The sequence below is a fragment of the Momordica charantia genome, assembly GCF_013281855.1.
Source record: "Momordica charantia cultivar OHB3-1 chromosome 8 unlocalized genomic scaffold, Mcharantia_2.0 BLBB01000008.1, whole genome shotgun sequence".
NCBI classification, from domain to species: Eukaryota; Viridiplantae; Streptophyta; class Magnoliopsida; order Cucurbitales; family Cucurbitaceae; genus Momordica; species Momordica charantia.
In genome coordinates this window covers 34,312,461-34,330,886 of record NW_028275166.1, presented here as the reverse complement: position 1 = coordinate 34,330,886, position 18,426 = coordinate 34,312,461, and the positions used below count along the sequence as shown (strand labels likewise).

The 18,426-nt window shown below is 44.6% G+C and overlaps 1 protein-coding gene across 1 annotated transcript; it reads left to right on the top strand.

The window, feature by feature from the left end:
• Positions 1-12,979: 12,979 nt before the first annotated feature.
• LOC111025297 (palmitoyl-acyl carrier protein thioesterase, chloroplastic) lies at positions 12,980-16,948 on the top strand. Its single transcript, XM_022303141.2, has 7 exons — positions 12,980-13,274; positions 14,144-14,653; positions 14,770-14,903; positions 15,333-15,446; positions 15,591-15,762; positions 15,930-15,998; positions 16,198-16,948. Exons 2-7 carry the CDS (start codon positions 14,150-14,152, stop codon positions 16,468-16,470), a joined length of 1,266 nt encoding a protein of 421 aa, XP_022158833.1. The 5' UTR covers positions 12,980-13,274; positions 14,144-14,149; the 3' UTR covers positions 16,471-16,948.
• Positions 16,949-18,426: the final 1,478 nt, after the last annotated feature.

Genomic DNA, 18,426 nt, shown 5'->3' with positions numbered 1-18,426 from the left:
GTCGGTCCCGAGATTACCGGGTGTAACCGACGGCCCCGAGATTACCGAATGTAACCGTCGCGAGATTAGCGGGACTACCACCCATAAGTAGAGGACTTCACTCCACGATCAGGTACGATGATTTCTGGCCTCGAACTAAACTGGGAATTCGACCCATACTGACTTGATCGTCGGAGTGCTCACCTTTTTGTGCAGGTCCGCCCAAGCGTTCAGGTCGGTCCGGAGGCCGAGTTCGAGCTGCAATCTAGAACACACTGTTGTGCACATCTTTGCATAAACATTTGGCGCCGTCTGTGGGGAGACGCCAATCTAAGTCATCCTAATTCTTTTAAACCAACACGCGAGCGAACATGGTTCAACCAGCGAACTCGACCAATACGACAGATCGAAGGACTCTAGCTGCCAGCGATGCCCACCAGAGGGAGGTCGGAGCAGCAGCGGTAGAGGGGCAAGGTCACGACGGCCTAGCAGCGGAACCCCTCCGCAGGTCGGCACGGATCACCGCGCCTGCCCTACCGCCTGCGCACCCGAGAACGTCCAAGGCCACCCGTGGCCGAGGTGGGACCTCTAAGAAGGGCGCCCGGGGTCCAGTCCCGGCTCCAACAAGCGAGAACTTTGATGCGCTCAAGAGAGAGATGGAGGCAATGCGCACACAAATGCGCTCCATGGAGGAAATGTATAACGAAATGATGCTAGCTGCAGGCGCAGGGTCCCAATCTGAAAATCGAGTGACGCGCGTGGACGTACGCGAGCAAAGGGGTTCCCACCTCGGCCCAGCCGAGGAGGAACGTCCCGAAGACAACGAGAGCGAGGGGTACACTCGCCAGAGGGGAGACCTCCGTGAGCATCTCAACAGAAAGAGAGGCTCGTCTCTCCGAAAAGGGCAGTCACCATCCCGCTCACACAGGAGCTCCAACCAGCAGGCTGAATCCTCTCACGATCCCGCAGGGATAATCACAAGGGAGGAGTTCGACCAGCTGAGGGGGGAGCTCGATGCTCAGGTGGAGGCCTTAAAGGCCAAATGTGAGCAGAAAGACGATTCACTGAACGATGGCGACTTGGGAGAATCGCCTTTCACCTCGGACGTTTTGGAAGCACCAATCCCTCCGAAGTTCAAAGCTCCTACCGTGAAGCCTTATGATGGGACGAAGGACCCCAAGGACTATGTTGAGGTCTTTGAAGGCCTCATGGACTTCCAAGCGGCATCAGACGCAATCAAATGCCGCGCCTTTCAGATCGCGCTTACTGGCAGCGCGCGATTGTGGTATCGGAGACTGCCAGCCAGGTCGATCTCGACCTACTCTCAGCTGAGAAGGGAGTTCCTCGCCCAGTTCTCTTCTCGGCACTATGACAAAAATACAGCGACCCATCTCGCCACCATCAGGCAAAAGGAGGGTGAGACGCTGCGGGAGTATGTCACCAGATTCCAGGAGGAGCAGTTGAAGGTTGCACACTGCTCCGATGACTCGGCCATGTGCTATTTCCTCACCGGTCTAGCCGACGAAGCCCTCACGGTGAAACTTGGAGAGGAGGCCCCGACCACCTTCGCCGAGGTGCTTCAGAAGGCGAAGAAAGTCATCGATGGACAGGAGCTCCTCCGAACCAAAACCGATCGACCAGAGCGAAAGATCGGCCGGGGCAGAAGTGGAAAAGATATAGAAAGGGCAGATCCCAAGTCCAAGGACAAGGGATCTTTTTCCAGCGGCCGAGCTGAGTCTCGAAGGGCGGAGAACGGACCTACCAGGAGCCGACCTTACGAGCGCTTCACCCCGACCACGATTCCAATTTCCGAGATCCTAATGAACATCGAGGAGTCTGGAATGGAAAAACTACTCAAGCGTCCTGAGAAACTTCGGGGAGCCCCGGAGAGGCGCAGCAAGGACAAGTATTGCCGCTTCCATCGGGAGCACGGCCACAACACGTCGGACTGCTGGGAGTTGAAGCGCCAAATTGAGGATCTAATTCAAGACGGCTACTTCAAGAAGTTTGTGGGAAAGCCCAGGACCAGCTCAGCAGAGAAAAAGAAAGAGCGAAAGCGTTCAAGGACGCCACCCCGGCGCACCGACCGACCTGCGGTCATCAATACCATTTTTGGAGGGCCAAGCGGGGGTCAGTCCGGATATAAAAGAAAGGAGTTAGCCCGTGCAGCCAGGCGCGAGGTGTGCATCATCAGGGAGCAGGGGCCGACCTGCCCAATCACCTTCGACGGTGCAGACTTGGAGGAGGTCCACCTGCCCCACAATGATGCACTTGTGATTGCTCCCTTGATTGATCATGTGGTGGTCAGGAGAGTGCTGGTAGACGGGGGCGCATCCGCTAACATCCTGTCCTTACCGACCTACCTCGCCTTGGGATGGACGAGGTCGCAATTGAAAAGAAGCCCGACACCGCTGGTTGGGTTCTCTGGAGAATCGGTCATCCCAGAGGGTTGCATCGACTTGCCGGTCACGCTGGGGCAGGACCAAACTCGGGTCACTCAAATGGCCGAGTTCGTGGTAATTGACGGTAGATCGGCCTATAACGCCATCTTTGGGCGACCCATCATCCACTCATTTCGGGCCATTCCCTCAACACTTCATCAAGTTTTGAAGTATCCCACCCCCAATGGCGTGGGCACGGTCCGAGGAGAACAGGTCGCTTCGAGGGAGTGTTATGCCTCCGCACTCAAATGCTCATCGGTCTGCGCCCTCGAAACTCTCGCCGGCAGGGATGGGCCGCTCGAGTTCGAGGCCGACCTGCCGAGGAAGGAGTTTGCCGCACCCACTGAGGAGCTCGAGCTTGTTCCTTTCCTTAGTCCCGAGAAGCAGGTAAGCATAGGAACCAAGCTGGGGGCCACCGACAGGGAGGAGCTAATCCACTTCCTCATATCCAACTCGGACGTCTTTGCGTGGTCCCATGAGGACATGCCTGGCATTGACCCGCGAATTATGACGCATCGCCTCAGCATAGATCCATCATTCCGACCTGTGAAACAAAAGAGAAGACCTATAAACAAGGAGAGGAGTGATGTAATTGTTGAGGAAGTTAATAAACTTTTGAAAGCTGAATACATAAGAGAAATTTCGTATCCGAGTGGCTCTCCAATGTTGTATTAGTTAAAAAATCTAACGGCAAGTGGAGAATGTGCGTAGATTTTACGAACTTAAATAAGGCATGCCCGAAAGATTGCTTCCCACTGCCGAGGATTGATCAGCTCGTAGACGCCACAGCCGGGCACGAACTGCTCACCTTCATGGACGCCTACTCTGGGTACAACCAAATCAAGATGCATGTCCCAGATGAAGGTCATACCGCTTTCATAACAGACCAAGGTCTGTACTGCTACAAGGTCATGCCCTTCGGGTTAAAGAACGCAGGAGCGACCTACCAGAGAATGGTGAACAAAATGTTCGCCAAGCAGATCGGCCGGAATATGGAAGTGTATGTGGACGACATACTTGTCAAGAGCAAGCAGTCTAAGTCGCATCTCTCCGACCTGGCCGAAGCCTTCGAGGTCTTGAGGGCATATCAAATGAAGCTCAACCCGGCTAAATGTGCCTTTGGAGTCTCTTCGGGAAAATTCCTTGGCTTCATGGTGAACAACCGGGGAATCGAGGCCAACCCCGAAAAGATTAAAGCCGTGATCGAGATGGAGGCACCTAAAACGCTGAAGCAGCTTCAGTGCCTCAATGGCAGGATTGCGGCCCTGAACCGGTTTGTTTCAAGGTCGACAGATAAGTGCCTTCATTTCTTCAAAGTCTTACGAAAGAAAGGGCCGTTTGAATGGACAGCGGAGTGCGAGCAAGCGTTTCAGCAATTGAAGAGCTACCTCTGTTCGGCACCTCTGCTCGCCAAGCCCATGCCGGGGGACAAGCTCCAATTGTACTTAGCAGTGTCTGACAGTGCCGTCATCTCGGCCCTAATCAGGCAAGAGGAAGCGCGGCAAAACCCGGTCTACTACACAAGCAAGGCTATGACCGAAGCCGAGACTAGGTACCCTCAGATGGAGAAGTTGGCTCTCGCTTTGGTCACCTCGGCCCGACGGCTCAGACCATACTTTCGAGCCCATACGGTGGTGGTGCTCACTAACTTGCCCCTAAAAAGCATCTTCCATAAGCCGGAAGCTTCTGGACGCCTAATGAAGTGGGCGATAGAGCTAAGTGAGTACGACATCCAGTTCGAACCCAGAACTGCGTTGAAAGGACAAGCAGCGACAGATTTCATAGCCGAGCTCACACCACCTTCCGAGCTGAGCGAGTCCGACCTACCTTGGACAGTCTATGTCGACGGATCCTCCAATGAGAAGGGGTGCGGAGCCGGGGTCCTCTTGCTCGGACCAGGGGGCGAGCGATTTGAGTATGCCTTGCGGTTCGGCTTCCGGACTTCTAACAACGAGGCTGAGTATGAAGCATTTATTGCCGGCCTGCGAATCGCTCGAGCATTGGGGGCCTCTTGTGTTAAGGTCTTCAGTGACTCCCAGCTGGTTGTGAGCCAGATCAAGGACGAGTACCAAGCCAAAGAAACCCGAATGGAGAAGTATTTGGGCAAGGTCAGATCGTACCTCGCCCAGTTTCGAACTAACGAAGTAAGCCGGATTCCGCGGGCAGAAAATTCTAATGCTGACGCCTTGGCCAAGTTAGCATCGGCGTACGAGACCGACCTGGCTAGGTCGGTCCCCGTCGAGATCCCAGATAATCCCTCGATCTTAGAGCCAGATCTGATGGAGATCGGCGCTCCAGAATCCTCATGGATGGACCCGATCGCGGACTTCATTAGGGGCGACTCACCACAAGATCCCAAGGAGCGCATAAAGTTGGCAAGGCGGGCAGCTCGGTTCGTGGTCCGAGATGGGGCATTGTACCGACGTGGCTTTTCCCTGCCTCTATTGAGATGCCTAACCCCTGAAGAGGGCCTGTACGTCCTCAGAGAGATCCACGAAGGAGTATGCGGCAATCACTCAGGCGCCCGGTCGCTGTCAGCCAAAGTGATCCGACAAGGATACTATTGGCCGACCCTCAGCCAGGACGCCAAGAAGTTCGTTATAACTTGCGACAATTGCCAACGCTACGGAACCATAATCCACCAACCTCCCAAGCTGCTCACCCCCATCTCGGCCTCGTGGCCATTCGCGCAGTGGGAGGTAGATATCATTGGTCCTTTCCCTTTGGGCAAGGGCCAGACCAAGTTCGCTGTGGTTGCTGTGGATTACTTCACCAAGTGGGCCGAGGCCGAAGCGCTCTCCCATATAACGGAATCCAGGGTCACGTCCTTCGTATGGACGAATATCATATGTCGCTTTGGTATACCGCAGGCCATAGTGACAGACAATGGGAAGCAGTTTGACAACGCCAAGTTCAAAGACTTTTGCGGCAAACTTGGCATAAGTCATCTTAGCTCGTCCCCCGCACATCCGCAAGCAAATGGGCAGGTGGAGGCAGTCAACAAGATCATCAACCGAGGCATCAAACTTAGACTGGACTCCAAGAAAGGCAGGTGGGCCGAGGAGATACCAGAGGTTCTATGGTCGTACCGGACCACCCAACGAGAGTCGACGGGTGAGACCCCGTTCTCCCTGGCCTTCGGCTCCGAAGCTGTAGTCCCGGTTGAGATCGACATGCCATCCGACAGAGTAGAGCATTACGAGCCTACGACAAATGAGGATGAACTACTCCTCAACCTCGACTTGTTGGAAGAAAGAAGAGCAATGGCCCAGCTACGCCTGGCGGAATATCAGGGCAGAATGGCCAGACATTACAATGCCCGCGTTCGACCTCGGGCCTTTCATGTCGGACATCTGGTCTTAAGGAGGGTCCAAACGCATGTGGGTGCCCTTGATCCGGCCTGGGAGGGCCCATTTGAGATCAAGGGCATAGTCCGACCTGAGACGTACACATTGGCCGATCTGAAAGGAGATGTCCTCGCGCACCCGTGGAACGCGGAACACCTGAAGCGTTATTATCCTTGAAATGCCAAAAGGATTTTCAATGAATCTGTAACGACTGTTCCAAAAGAATTATGATCGGAATAAATAAATGTGATGATTTAATTTCATGCTTCCGAGTTCGACCAGAAATTAAATGGGGGCCACGGACTCCCACGCGATCACATTCCAGCAGTTGGTTCAAATTCAATCCTCTGAAGCCTAAGGGTACGAGGTGCGATGCCAAAACCACTGACGAACTTAAAATTCGAACCTTCAAGGCAAAGGGGCGATGTGAAAAGTTCGAAATGATCAAGTCTCCGAACTTGGAGGTACGAGGAACGATATGAAGAATAGCTACGGACTTAGGATTTTAGCCTTTTAACCTTTTTTAAGTTAAGGGTGAAATGTTAAAGAGTTGGTGCAATGTATTGAACATTAAGAGATTCAAACTCAAACTTACAACTATTTTAACTGAAGGCGCGACCTCAAAAGTAAGAGGTGCGAGGTGACATTAGCTGCAGTTCAAAGGAAAAGCAAAGAAAAGAGGTTGCCAACAACAAAGTAGAAACAAATAGGAGCCTCTTTATTGAATGAAGAACAGAGCCAAGGCTTATAGACTTTGCAGCTCTGCCCTGACACTTACAAAAAAAAAAGAAAAGGGAGGAAGAACAGCGAAAAGCCTTGTGAAGGGTGGCCGCCTAAGAGCCTGCTTGAAGAGCGCCCTCTTGAGTGGAGCCGACCTGGTCCTCTTCGGGATCGGAGTAGTCAGAGTCCAGATCCCTGACATACTGATCCACCAACGCTTGGGGGCCAGGGGTGCCGCCAGGCCCAGACGCCCACTTCTCGGCATACCTCCTTTTCAGACTGCTGAGATCGATCTGAAGGTCGGGCATGTCGGAAGCAATGCCCTTCATGAGGAACTTGAAGCCCGCGTCAGAAAAGTCTTTGGCAAATCCATCGAAGTCAGGATGTTGCCTAAACGATTCCTCCAATAGGACTCCATTGCTGAGGCGCTCCTTCGCCGTCTCCAGCTCGGCAGTCGCATGCTCCAGCTCCTTATCCTTCGCTTCAAGCGCCTGGAGCATGTCGTCCTTCTCCTTCTCCAAGCCCCTGGTGATAGCGTGGGCAGCTCGGAGTTGGGCCTTGCGCCTGTCCTCTTCCTTCTTCAGCAGCTCGGCCTGAGACTCCACCTCGACCTTCAAAGTCTCCACCTCAGAGTGAGCCTTCAGCAGCTCATCCTTTATGGTGGAGGAAGCATCCTCCAAGGCAGCAGAGAACTCTTCTTTCTCCCTCGCTGCCAGAACTTCCCTCCCATCCAGCTCGGCCTTTACAGCCAGGGCCGATTGAATGGAAGCAACGAACGCCTGAGAAACGGTACAAGGAAAAAGTTAGACCGAACTACCTGTTGGGCGAAATTAAGCAAAAAATGGGGACACTAGTCTTACCTCGGCGGCGTAATCGATGGTCCTCTGCAGAACGGACCCAGGGTCGCTCACAAATTTGGACGCCCTCCTTAGGCAGCGGTCCAAACTTGCAGCTGAGATGCGGGACACCTGGTCCCTCACTCCGGAACTTGACGGCTCAACTCTGAACCGTGCCGTCACGTCGGACGTCCCGCCCATCCTGGCCGCAGGATCGTCCACCCGATCTGCAAAACTGCAGGCAAGACCCAGCAAGCTCCGACCTCCGAGGGGGAGATCGCCTTCTTTTTCTTCCTTCTTCGCTTCAGAGGGGCTTCCTCCCTCACCTCCTCGCCCAAAAGCGTGGCGTCCACCGCCTCGGTCTGGGCGTCCACCGCCTCGGTCTGATCCCTGGGGCGCTTCTCCCTCGAGGGACCCCAGAAGACTCCAGCTCGATCACTGGGGCTGCATCTTCCGAGGCAGGCCCTGCCACGGCAGGGGTGGCAGGTTTCGAACTCTGGGCGGCCTCAAGAGCATGGGCTCGGCCCTTGGACTTGCGCTTCACGCTGCTTGCAAACCCGCAAACCATGACTGCAAAATAAAAGTGGGGGTCATCACAAGGTTAGAGGAAAAAGGGGTGAGGCAAGCTCGGCATACCAAGTTCAGAGTTCGGCCTTGAGGATTCAATGAGACGAACTGCGGGGTTGTAATCTAGCAGCCCGGACTCAAGCAGCAGCTCGTCGGTCACCAGGGTTCCGACCTTCCTACCCCTCGGAAAGCGCTCCTTGTAATATTTCAGCGTGTCGAAGGAGGCTTGCGTAAGCTCGGGGACTAGTCGGATTGAAACTGCACGAAGGCAAAATCCGAGTTAGACCTGAATGACAGAAAAGAAAATTACGAAAAGCAAGAACTACTCCGTACCTAGGTTCCCAAACCTAGTGGGGACGTCAAAGAAGGAACGATCTGACTCGTCCTTTGCGAGCCATTCCCCGGAAGCGTAGAACCACTTCCTCACCCATCCCTTGATGGAGGTCGGTCCCTTAACTATACCGCCTGCGCCTTTCCTTGCGCACATATAGAACCGACCAGGCTTCTTAGCTATCCTTTTCGCTTCGAAGCACGCGAGAAGCTGGTTTACGTCCAACAGCTCGGCCTCCTCACTATCCCGAGCTCGTAGCCAAAAGAGGATGGCCAAAGCGAAAATGACACCCCACCCATTGGGGGCCACTTGAGCCGGAGCCAACCCAGTCCGGAAGAGAAATTCTTGGACAAAAGGGTGAAGGGGAAGTCTGAGGCCGTACTCAAACACTTTGAAGTAGAGAGTGACCCATCCCTCTGGAGGATTGTCAGCTCTCTCCCCCTCCTCCGGAAGCCTGAGGAGGATGTTCTCAGGGATAGCGAACCCCCTACGAAGGGATCCGAGGTAGTGCTCAGGTATCCTAGAAGGGTATTCCAAACCATGACCTGAAGTGGAGGCGTCACTATCTTCCCCGTCATCGGAGAGTCTAAAGTTTTCTACCTCCTCGAGCTCGGACTCTAACCTACGAGCTAAATCGAATCCTAAGTTGCTGCTAAAAGAGGACGACATGGCAACTACGTTCGAAAGAGAGAGGGAAGAGACCGACCTATCAAGGGTTCGAGCTGCCTTCAGATCGAACTCCAAGAATTCAGGGAACGTAAGGTATGACCTGAAGGATTGGGGGCATTTATAGCCCGTCGGAAGAATTTCCCCACCGTACACGTGTAGTCCACGAGCGGCTAGGATCCTCCCTGAGATCCGAAGCGTCGGAATATTTGAATATTCCGACGATAAATCTTCCGCGACGGTTGTATTTTCCCACGAATAGGAAGTCGCCACGTGTCCAAAGCAAGTCGAATGAACTTCTCTGCCAGGTCGAGATCGGACCAGACAGAGGGGGCCAATGTTTGGGGAAGGGAATACCCTGGACACGTGGAGGACCTCTATTGGTGCTCCAAGATGGCTCATGAGTCATGCCCAGCTCGGATAGCCGAGATGGCCACCACTAAACGTCGACAAATGTTAAGTATGAGGGCCGAGGTGAACCTGGCCCAGGTCTGACCTACCGGGGAGCTCGGTAGGGGCCGATGTGAGCAACTATCTGCGGCGTGCTTATCGGGCGTAACCGTCGGTCCCGAGATTACCGGGTGTAACCGACGGCCCCGAGATTACCGAATGTAACCGTCGCAAGATTAGCGGGACTACCACCCATAAGTAGAGGACTTCACTCCACGATCAGGTACGATGATTTCTGGCCTCGAACTAAACTGGGAATCCGACCCATACTGACTTGATCGTCGGAGTGCTCACCTTTTTGTGCAGGTCCGCCCAAGCGTTCAGGTCGGTCCGGAGGCCGAGTTCGAGCTGCAATCTGGAACACACTGTTGTGCACATCTTTGCATAAACAAGCTCCATCTGTGGAGTCGAAGAGGAAGATGGTGAAGATGGAAGAAAAATCGAGTCGGTCCTCATTACACTTTGAAAGAACTCTCGATCCTGTTCAGTTTTCTTTTTGTCGTTCCCGACCCTCTGAAATTCGGCAAGAAAGTTCCTGAAATTCTGTAGAGAGGCGTGTAAAATGGTGGGGAAGGGGTTTAATTTTTTCCTTTCTTTTTAATTCTTAAACCAACCCAAATTAAACCAAACCAATCTTAAACCGACCCATAAATGACAGCAATCTCAAAGTTCTGTTAAATTTAACCTAATACCTAACGACAAGGACTAAATTGTAACTAATCTTAAAGTTCAAGGATTAAATTGTTACTTTTGAAAGTTTGGGGACTAAATCGTTACTTTAGTTAAAGTACAGGGACAAAATGTGATTTTTAACGTTTAAAATATTTTAAGTGTGTCTCTAAATTTTGGGTTACATTTCTTTTAACTTATATGGTATACATTAGTAATAGAACGTTGGTGGAGCATATCTAATTAGAAGGATAAATTTAAGCTAATGTGGTTTACAGTAAAACAATTATATTGATAATGAACACGCTGCGTCAGCATTTCAAAATTAATAATGTTAATGATACAGATTTAATAAAAGTAGTTTCTTGCCTAAAAAAATAAAAGTAGTTTCTAACTGTCGGAGACACATAATTAAAATATAATAAATTAATAAAAATAGTTGATGGTTTCCTTCCGAAAATGAAAGAAGTAGGTATTTTTTTTATATGAATTAAAAATAGTGGTTGGTTTTGGCCATTACTTTACTAATAATTGAAACTTATCATAAAGAATTCTCACTTACAAACAAAAGAACGAAAAATGTTATTTGAAATAAGTTTTCTTTTAAGGATTTAAATACTTGATTGGCAAAGGATGTTTCTTTTTTATTTTTATTATTATTATATTTTTTACATCTTAAAATTTTTTGCCCAAAAATTAATGAAAAAGATAACATGACACGTCTTATTAAACTTTCACGTGAGTAGGTTACACTCTATTAACTTATAATCATCACTTGACTTAATAATCGACCTTAATTGTTTATTTTTTTTTGTTCGATATTATGTTTTTTTTAAAATTAAGTTTATAAACTCTACTTACACTAATGTGTTTAATTATTTTATTATCTAGTTTTTTAAATGTTTTCAAAATAATAAAATTTTTGAAAACTTAAAAATAATATATATATATATATATATATATATATTTAATTTTTTTTTTAAATTTTAAGTTTGACTTTGAACTAAAATATATTTTTCCAAAGCATATCCAAAAAAATTGTGAGTAAATACAGATAGTTTTAAAAATATAAAATAAAAAAAAATAGTTGTGAAATAATGCCCAAATTGTTACACTACATAAAGTAGATTTTTTAAGATATTAAATGGCACGACACAAAATTGGATTTATAATAAAATATCCCAATCACCATTCACAAACACACATAAGTACTTTTATAGTGTTTCGAAAAAAAAAATACTTTTATAGAATTGTTGAGAAGATATTAAATATTTTTACAAGAATGGTGAAAAGAAGAAAGTTAATAAAAAAAATTGATGAATAAATATTCTTTAGTTAAATTATATGTTTAGTATATGAAATTTTAAATTTGTGTGAAATAGATTCCTCAACCCAAAATTTAAAAAAATGTATAATAAATATCTAAACTTAAAAAAAATGTCTAACAGGTTACAAACTTACAAATTTTGTGTTAATAGGTTTAATTTTTTATGTAATAGAGTAATTGACCTGATGGATATTTTTTAATATTCATGAATTTATTAGATACAAAATTGAAAATTGAAAATATTTTTAGAAATAAAATTCAGATTTTTTTTTTTTGAAACGAAAAGAAACTTCACTGAAATAAACTGAAGTTTGCAACCGGGGATCTTCGAAGAACCGTGACCCCAACAAAAATCTTCCCCATCCGCTGTGCAATTTCGTCACCTAGCAAATTTGCTTCTCGCTTGATAAATCAGACGGAGACCACCGATTTCTGATGCATAAGAGCCCGAATTTCATCCACAATCCAACAAATTTAATTTTAGTAATGTTTGCTTCTTCATCCTTCAACATTTTCTTCACCGTCATGGATTAGATTCGACGTAAACAACTTTTTCCTCTGGATTTTGAATATTTTTAAGGCTGGAGAGTATCACTATTGCTTCCCAACTCCTTTTGTTCTCTTGATTCTCACACAATTGTTCACCTCCATTTGAATCACGAAGAATCAATTCAAGGCCACTCAGATTTCTAACATCAAACCACGTTGCATCATAATTAAATTTAAGAGAAAACTCTTTCTATTGAAAATGATAGGTGACCCTCTATTTATAGAGTTTGGTGGGTCTTGTATGGGCCATGGACTTTTATGGGCCGTGGGTTTGGGCCCAATCTCTTTATGGGTTTTGATCAATTAGTTGATTTCATCGGACGGCTATAGGAGAGACACGTGACATGATTAGATTCGTCGATTATAAAATTGATTTAGGATACGTGTAATTTTATCGTTAGTCCTAAATGTAATTTTAATTTTGTGACGTGACATTTAGTAATTAGTTGAAATTTCTCATTGAACAGGGTCCAAACTTCTTTAGAGATTTCTCTCACTGTGTGTGTTGATGTTGAAGAGTAATACAATTCATATCGATTAATTTAAAAATACCAAATATGCTATTAGGCCTAAAATTAAAAGTTCAAAAATCTATTAGACACCCTGAAGTTTAAGAACTTCTTCAATGCTCAAAAGTTAAATATCAAGGATCAAATAGAAATTAAATTTAAATTTTAAAGATCAAATAAAAAACAAAAGACCAAAAATATATTTTACCTGAGAGATATTAGATAAGAACATAAAAGTTGACCCAACTAAATTTGTAATTTATTTGATGGGTTAAATTAGTCATAAATGGTAATTATTTGTATTTACGTTAGAAATATATTTATGTGAATATTGTACGTTACTAGTATAGGTATACGTGGAAAGAGAGAAATGTTTCCAATTTGGAATTTGCAACGATAAATGCGAGCGCAATAATAATAATAATAATGAAGGATGGGAGCTGGAGGATGCGGGAAGGAACGTTGAAGGAAAAGGACGAAGGAGGGGGGCAAAATGGTAAATAAGAGAAACTAGGTGGCCGAATTCGGAAATTTGAAAGAATGGCGGGGCGGGACCAGGACAGGTGGTTGCTATATATCAAGTCGCGGGACCTGGGCTCAGCCAATACGGTCGCACACACCATCTCTCTGGAATCGTATTTTTGCTTTTCGGAAAACGAATATCGGAGCTCCTCAAAAGAGGGAAAAGCGGCGGAGCACGCGGAGACCAAAACGATCGCAAACCCTAAAATCGACGACGGAGAGCGGTTTGTTTGCGGATCCGGGATGTTGCAGTAGTCGTTTTCCTGCATTCTTTTGTTGCGTTGCGTTGCTGTGGATTTGGTTTGGATTCCACCGCCACCGTTACGAGCATCGCTTTGAGTATTTGCTCGTCTTGTTCCAGGTACGGACTCGCATCTTCTTCTATTGTTTGGATGATAAAATGCAAGGATGTGGCGTAGCGTTCATTTGGTTTTGAGTAATGTCGTCATGGAACTGGATATATTCTGGAATTGTGATGTTTCTGTTGTTTTTTCTTTTGGTTTTTTAGTTGAATTTGTTCTCGCTGTGTCTTCATTTTCGGCAATATCTGTTCATTTTGTCTTCATTCGTCGCTGATTTACTTTGTATTCGTTGTATTTTTCGCGGGATTAGTGGGCGAAGTGGGATGGTACGAGTGTATTGGAATTCTTGGCTATGATCGTGTTGTGGTTTAAAATTTTGTTTTCAACATCTGCTCCAAACCTTTTCTGGCGTACTTTTGCTGCAACTGAAACTATTTAATTATTGTCGACGTATTTAGGTATAGTTTATTTTCTCTAGAGTGAAGTTACATTTATAAGTCACTGTAAGATTCTCACATGGTTCTGATGAAATGATTTATTTCATGTCTTTGTTCGTTCTAGTAACTTTTGTACTATTCTTCACTTGGAATGACTTTTTTCTGCTTTTATTTGCCTTCTTTGGTAAATTAGTTGTACAGAGTAGGTTTACAAATTTAGGGCACGGTTCATTTATGTAGTCTTCTTGCAATTGGCCCATTTTCTGGATCTTTCAATCATAAGGACTTTTAATTGGTCCTGTATTTTGTTACACTTCAATTTTTCTGATTAGGTGCTATTTTCACTTGGTATATTTTCTGTATGTTATATTACACTGAAGCTGAAGATCTGCAATTCGGTTCTGTTGTTTTTAATCTTTCATTGATAAGCAGTGAATATTGCGTGCAAGCTATTTATTGGTTACTGAAATGTCTGATTTTGTTGTTTGAAGTTCACAATGGTAGCAACTGCTGCTACGTCCGCATTTTATCCTACTGCTTCTCCATCTTCTGACTCTGGAGCAAAGAACACCAAAATTGGAGGTGGCTCTGGGAATTTGGGGGGGATCAAGTCAAAACCTTTGTCTTCTGGAAGTCTTCAGGTGAAGACAAATGCCCAAGCCCCTCCCAAAATAAATGGAAGTTCCGCTGGTTTGTCAACACCGGTAGGTGGTGTCAAGGCTGGGGATGACCTCTCATCATCTCACCCACGAACTTTTATTAACCAGCTGCCTGATTGGAGCATGCTTCTTGCTGCTATTACCACTATCTTTTTAGCTGCGGAGAAGCAATGGATGATGCTCGACTGGAAACCTAGGCGGCCTGACATGCTTATGGATCCATTTGGTTTAGGAAGGATTGTTCAGGATGGTCTTGTGTTTACCCAGAATTTCTCTATTAGATCATACGAAATAGGTGCTGATCGTACAGCTTCTATAGAGACTTTAATGAATCATTTACAGGTACTATAAGATTTTGGAGGTGGATTCTTTTGTTACTGTGAATAACTATGAGTTGTAATACTATGTATGCTTATGAAACTGAGTTAAGTCCTTCCACTCTATGGATTTGACTGCAGGAAACTGCCCTTAATCATGTTAAGACTGCCGGGCTACTAGGTGATGGATTTGGTTCTACGCCAGAAATGTGCAAAAAGAACCTGATATGGGTAGTTACCAAGATGCAGATTATGGTAGACCGTTACCCTACTTGGTAAACTCTTTTAAAGAGGAATTCATTATAACACCTATGATTCTACTTTGCAGAATGAGATCATTATTTAATTTAATTCAATACTTTACATTTTCTGTCTTATCCCCTGAAGTTACTTTTGTGGTATTTACACTGTTTGTTGCAACTACATAACCTATCCACCTCAAATTTACCCACTTCCAACAATAAGTAATAAAAAAAATATTTGACTTTTCACAATTCAACAAGTCACTGAAGTGGTCTTTGATTTACATTTTTCTTTTTGATGTTCTATAAAAGGTTTCTTATCCAATTTTTTTTTTTCTTTTTTCTTTTTGATGTTGAAATTCTTGAAGCCTGGCAAGTTGTGTGCCTTCTGTTCTAGCTGACCTCTGTTTATGTCTTTTATTGACTACATGGATGAGATGTTGGAGATTGTTATGCTTATAGGGGTGATGCTGTTCAAGTAGACACTTGGGTCAGTGCTTCGGGAAAGAATGGTATGCGCCGAGATTGGCTTGTGTATGATTGCAAAACTGGGGACACTTTGACTAGAGCTTCCAGGTAGGTTTCCCCCTTTTCTGATGAAATATATGGTTTCCTTTTTCCCCGTACCTGTTGTGGATCATGCAATCTTTTTTCTATTATAAGTCACAACATATTTATTGACCATATTTGACTGATATAGTTTCTCTTTGCAATATGAAGTATCTGGGTTATGATGAATAAACAGACAAGAAAGTTGTCAAAGATTCCTGAGGAAGTGAGAAGAGAAATAGAGCCTTATTTTATGAATTCTCCTCCTGTTATTGAGGAAGATGGCAGGAAACTTTCAAAAGTTGATGATGATACAGCTGATAATGCTCGAATGGGTTTGACCGTAAGTTATTTCATTTTCGCTTTAAAACGTTTGAGAAAATAAAGGTGTCACTGGATGATTCTGCGGGTTTGGTTGTTATGCTTATCATTTGGTTCAATTATAATTTTTGTGGTTCTTATATCTGCTTAGAAGTTGCATCTCATGGTACTTTCATTTCTAACCTGCAGCCAAAATGGAGTGATTTAGATGTCAACCAGCATGTTAATAATGTGAAGTACATTGGCTGGATCCTTGAGGTAGATTAACTAACATTTCTTTATCTTTGGCTTTTGAGTTACTATGATCCGTAGTTTCCTCTCATCTATTACCGTGGGCAAAATTAATGTTTATCTTTTTCACATTTGTATTTTTATCTTCTCTAGTATATTTCTCCAAATTTTTTTTGCTGCAACTATTCTTCTAAAGCTTGGTTATCTCTAAACTTGTGGTCAAAAGAGTGCTCCACCGCCAATTTTAGAGAGTCACGAACTTTCTTCCATCACTTTGGAGTACCGGAGGGAATGCGGGAAGGACAGTGTGATTCAGTCCCTAACCGCTGTCACTGGCACGGATGTTGGCACTTTGGCAACTGCTGGCGATGTCGAGTGCAGTCACTTGCTTCGATTCGAGAATGGGGCTGAGATTGTGAGAGGAAGAACAGAGTGGAGGCCCAAAATTGGCAGCAACTTTAGGATTCTGGACCATATTTCAGCTGATCATAGCATATAAGCTGCCAAGCCAAACGTCTCAGCATATGCTTCCGGCTATGTCCATGGTTTGTGCCAAACTCTGCTTTCAAATATCAGATATATATGTCTATACATATGTTCTCTCATTCCCTTCTACTAATTAAGAAACATGGAAAGAAAAAAAGTTCATCTGATTGTAATTAGCCCCTATCTATTATGCTTCCTCTGCCCGAGAATGCTATACTATATATTGTGCATGCTTTCTCAGCCTGGTCGGTTACTCTGCAATCACGCGCTGCTGGCTCTTCTTGTCTCAGAGCAGATCGGAAAATATTTAATTTGTTTGGAAATTGATGGAAAAAATTTTACTCCAACGGTTAAGATTTGTATATCTTTTTTGCATTTTCTGTAACTTTTGGTTGGAAGATGAGAAAAAGGAAAGGAAAATTTTTCTTTTTTTCTGACCTTGAATTGTCATCGTCAATTTCAATGTGCGTAAGTTTTGGTTTCTGGATTTACTTGCTCTCTCAGGTTTAAGTTTGCGACTATCTAAAGTTTCAAAATGAATATGTTTTAGAGACTAGCATAGTGGACTTTGACTTTGATGATGTAGCAAAAATATATTTTATGTTATTTTTGTTGGATCGTTGACGTGGCTATCTCATTCCTCGTCTTCGGCAAACGTTGTCATTGCTTGCCCCTGTTGTGCACAACAGGTTCTGCTCCTAGTCACCTTTGTGTCTTATGGATTTGGAACTGATACTTTCGTCCCAAATCTAGTTCTCCCAGAGAGCGGGTGGCAATGTTTGTTGGAGGAGAGAATAGGAAGGAAAAAAGAGAAAGGAGGGAGGGAGATGAAGGAGATAGCCACGTCAGGAATTCATTCAACAACAATAATTATTAATATATTTTTGCTCCCTAATATAAATTTGTCCTGCCATCGAAGTCTAATTAGCATGTTATTTTCCACGACTTAAGTGTTCATTTTTAAACTTGGAACAAAAAAAAAAAAGTTTACTCTGAAGTAGGTATGGCTTGTATATTATCTTTAACCTCTGTTTGGGAATCGAGAAAAAGTAAAAGAAAATTTTCCTTTCTCTACGTCTGAATTGTCATTGTCAATTTGGATGTGAATAAGTTGGGGTTTCTGAAACTTTGTTGGCAGGGCACTGTTTTGGTGCTAGTGGAATGGGATCAAAAAGTGAGATTATTATTGGCTTTAATGCAAGCCTCTTTTTAACCCAATAAACAAGCTGGGTCAGAGGTATCATTAGTTTGATGGCATTGCTAATCCAATTTATGCTCAAAATATTGTCACATTGGTAAGTTTAGCTGGAAGAGTGACTTGGATTTCTTTCATTTAAATTGATATTCTAATTTTTTTGCATTCCGAATTATTTCTTTGAGGTCTCAAAACAAATTGTAGATCTTAATCGATTGGCTGGACATTCATTTTATTAAGCCATGTTTAGAAAATACTTCTACAGGAAGTTTTAAAAGAAAATAGGAATAGCTTTCTTTTTTCATGTTTTCTTTGATGTGTTTGAAATTTACCATTAGTGTACAAATTGTAATTTTTCTTTTCAACATTCAAGTAGAGAGAGATCTCAAAAGCAAAGTCGTGGGGATTATGTTCAAAGCGGACAATGTAATCCCTTATTCATTGATTTGTCCAAATTATTATTATTAGTTCCAAGTTGTTGTAATTCCTAACTAGATTACATATATAGTATATCTTAGAAAAAAAACTTGTTAACATAACATAAATATATGGCATTATAAACTGTCCAACAATATAGCAACATGAAAGAGTATCTCCATGTGCAAAAAAGCAAGGAATGGAGCTGCCCATCTGTTGGCCAAATTGGCAGTGTGAACAAGGAAGCTATTGGATAGAGAGGAAGAGCTTGAATTTACTACATCTATTTTGTCTAAAACTATAGGGTTTATGTCAATTTTATTTATGTGCCAACATGGCATAATTCAGTGATATACT

Bases quoted from the DNA above. Each gene is read 5' to 3' on its own strand.
- LOC111025297 (XM_022303141.2), top strand. From the start codon at position 14,150: ATGGTAGCAACTGCTGCTACGTCCGCATTTTATCCTACTGCTTCTCCA. The intron at 14,904-15,332 runs GTAAACTCTTTT...TTATGCTTATAG, and splicing joins GTAGACCGTTACCCTACTTG to GGGTGATGCTGTTCAAGTAG. The intron at 15,763-15,929 runs GTAAGTTATTTC...TCTAACCTGCAG, and splicing joins ATGCTCGAATGGGTTTGACC to CCAAAATGGAGTGATTTAGA.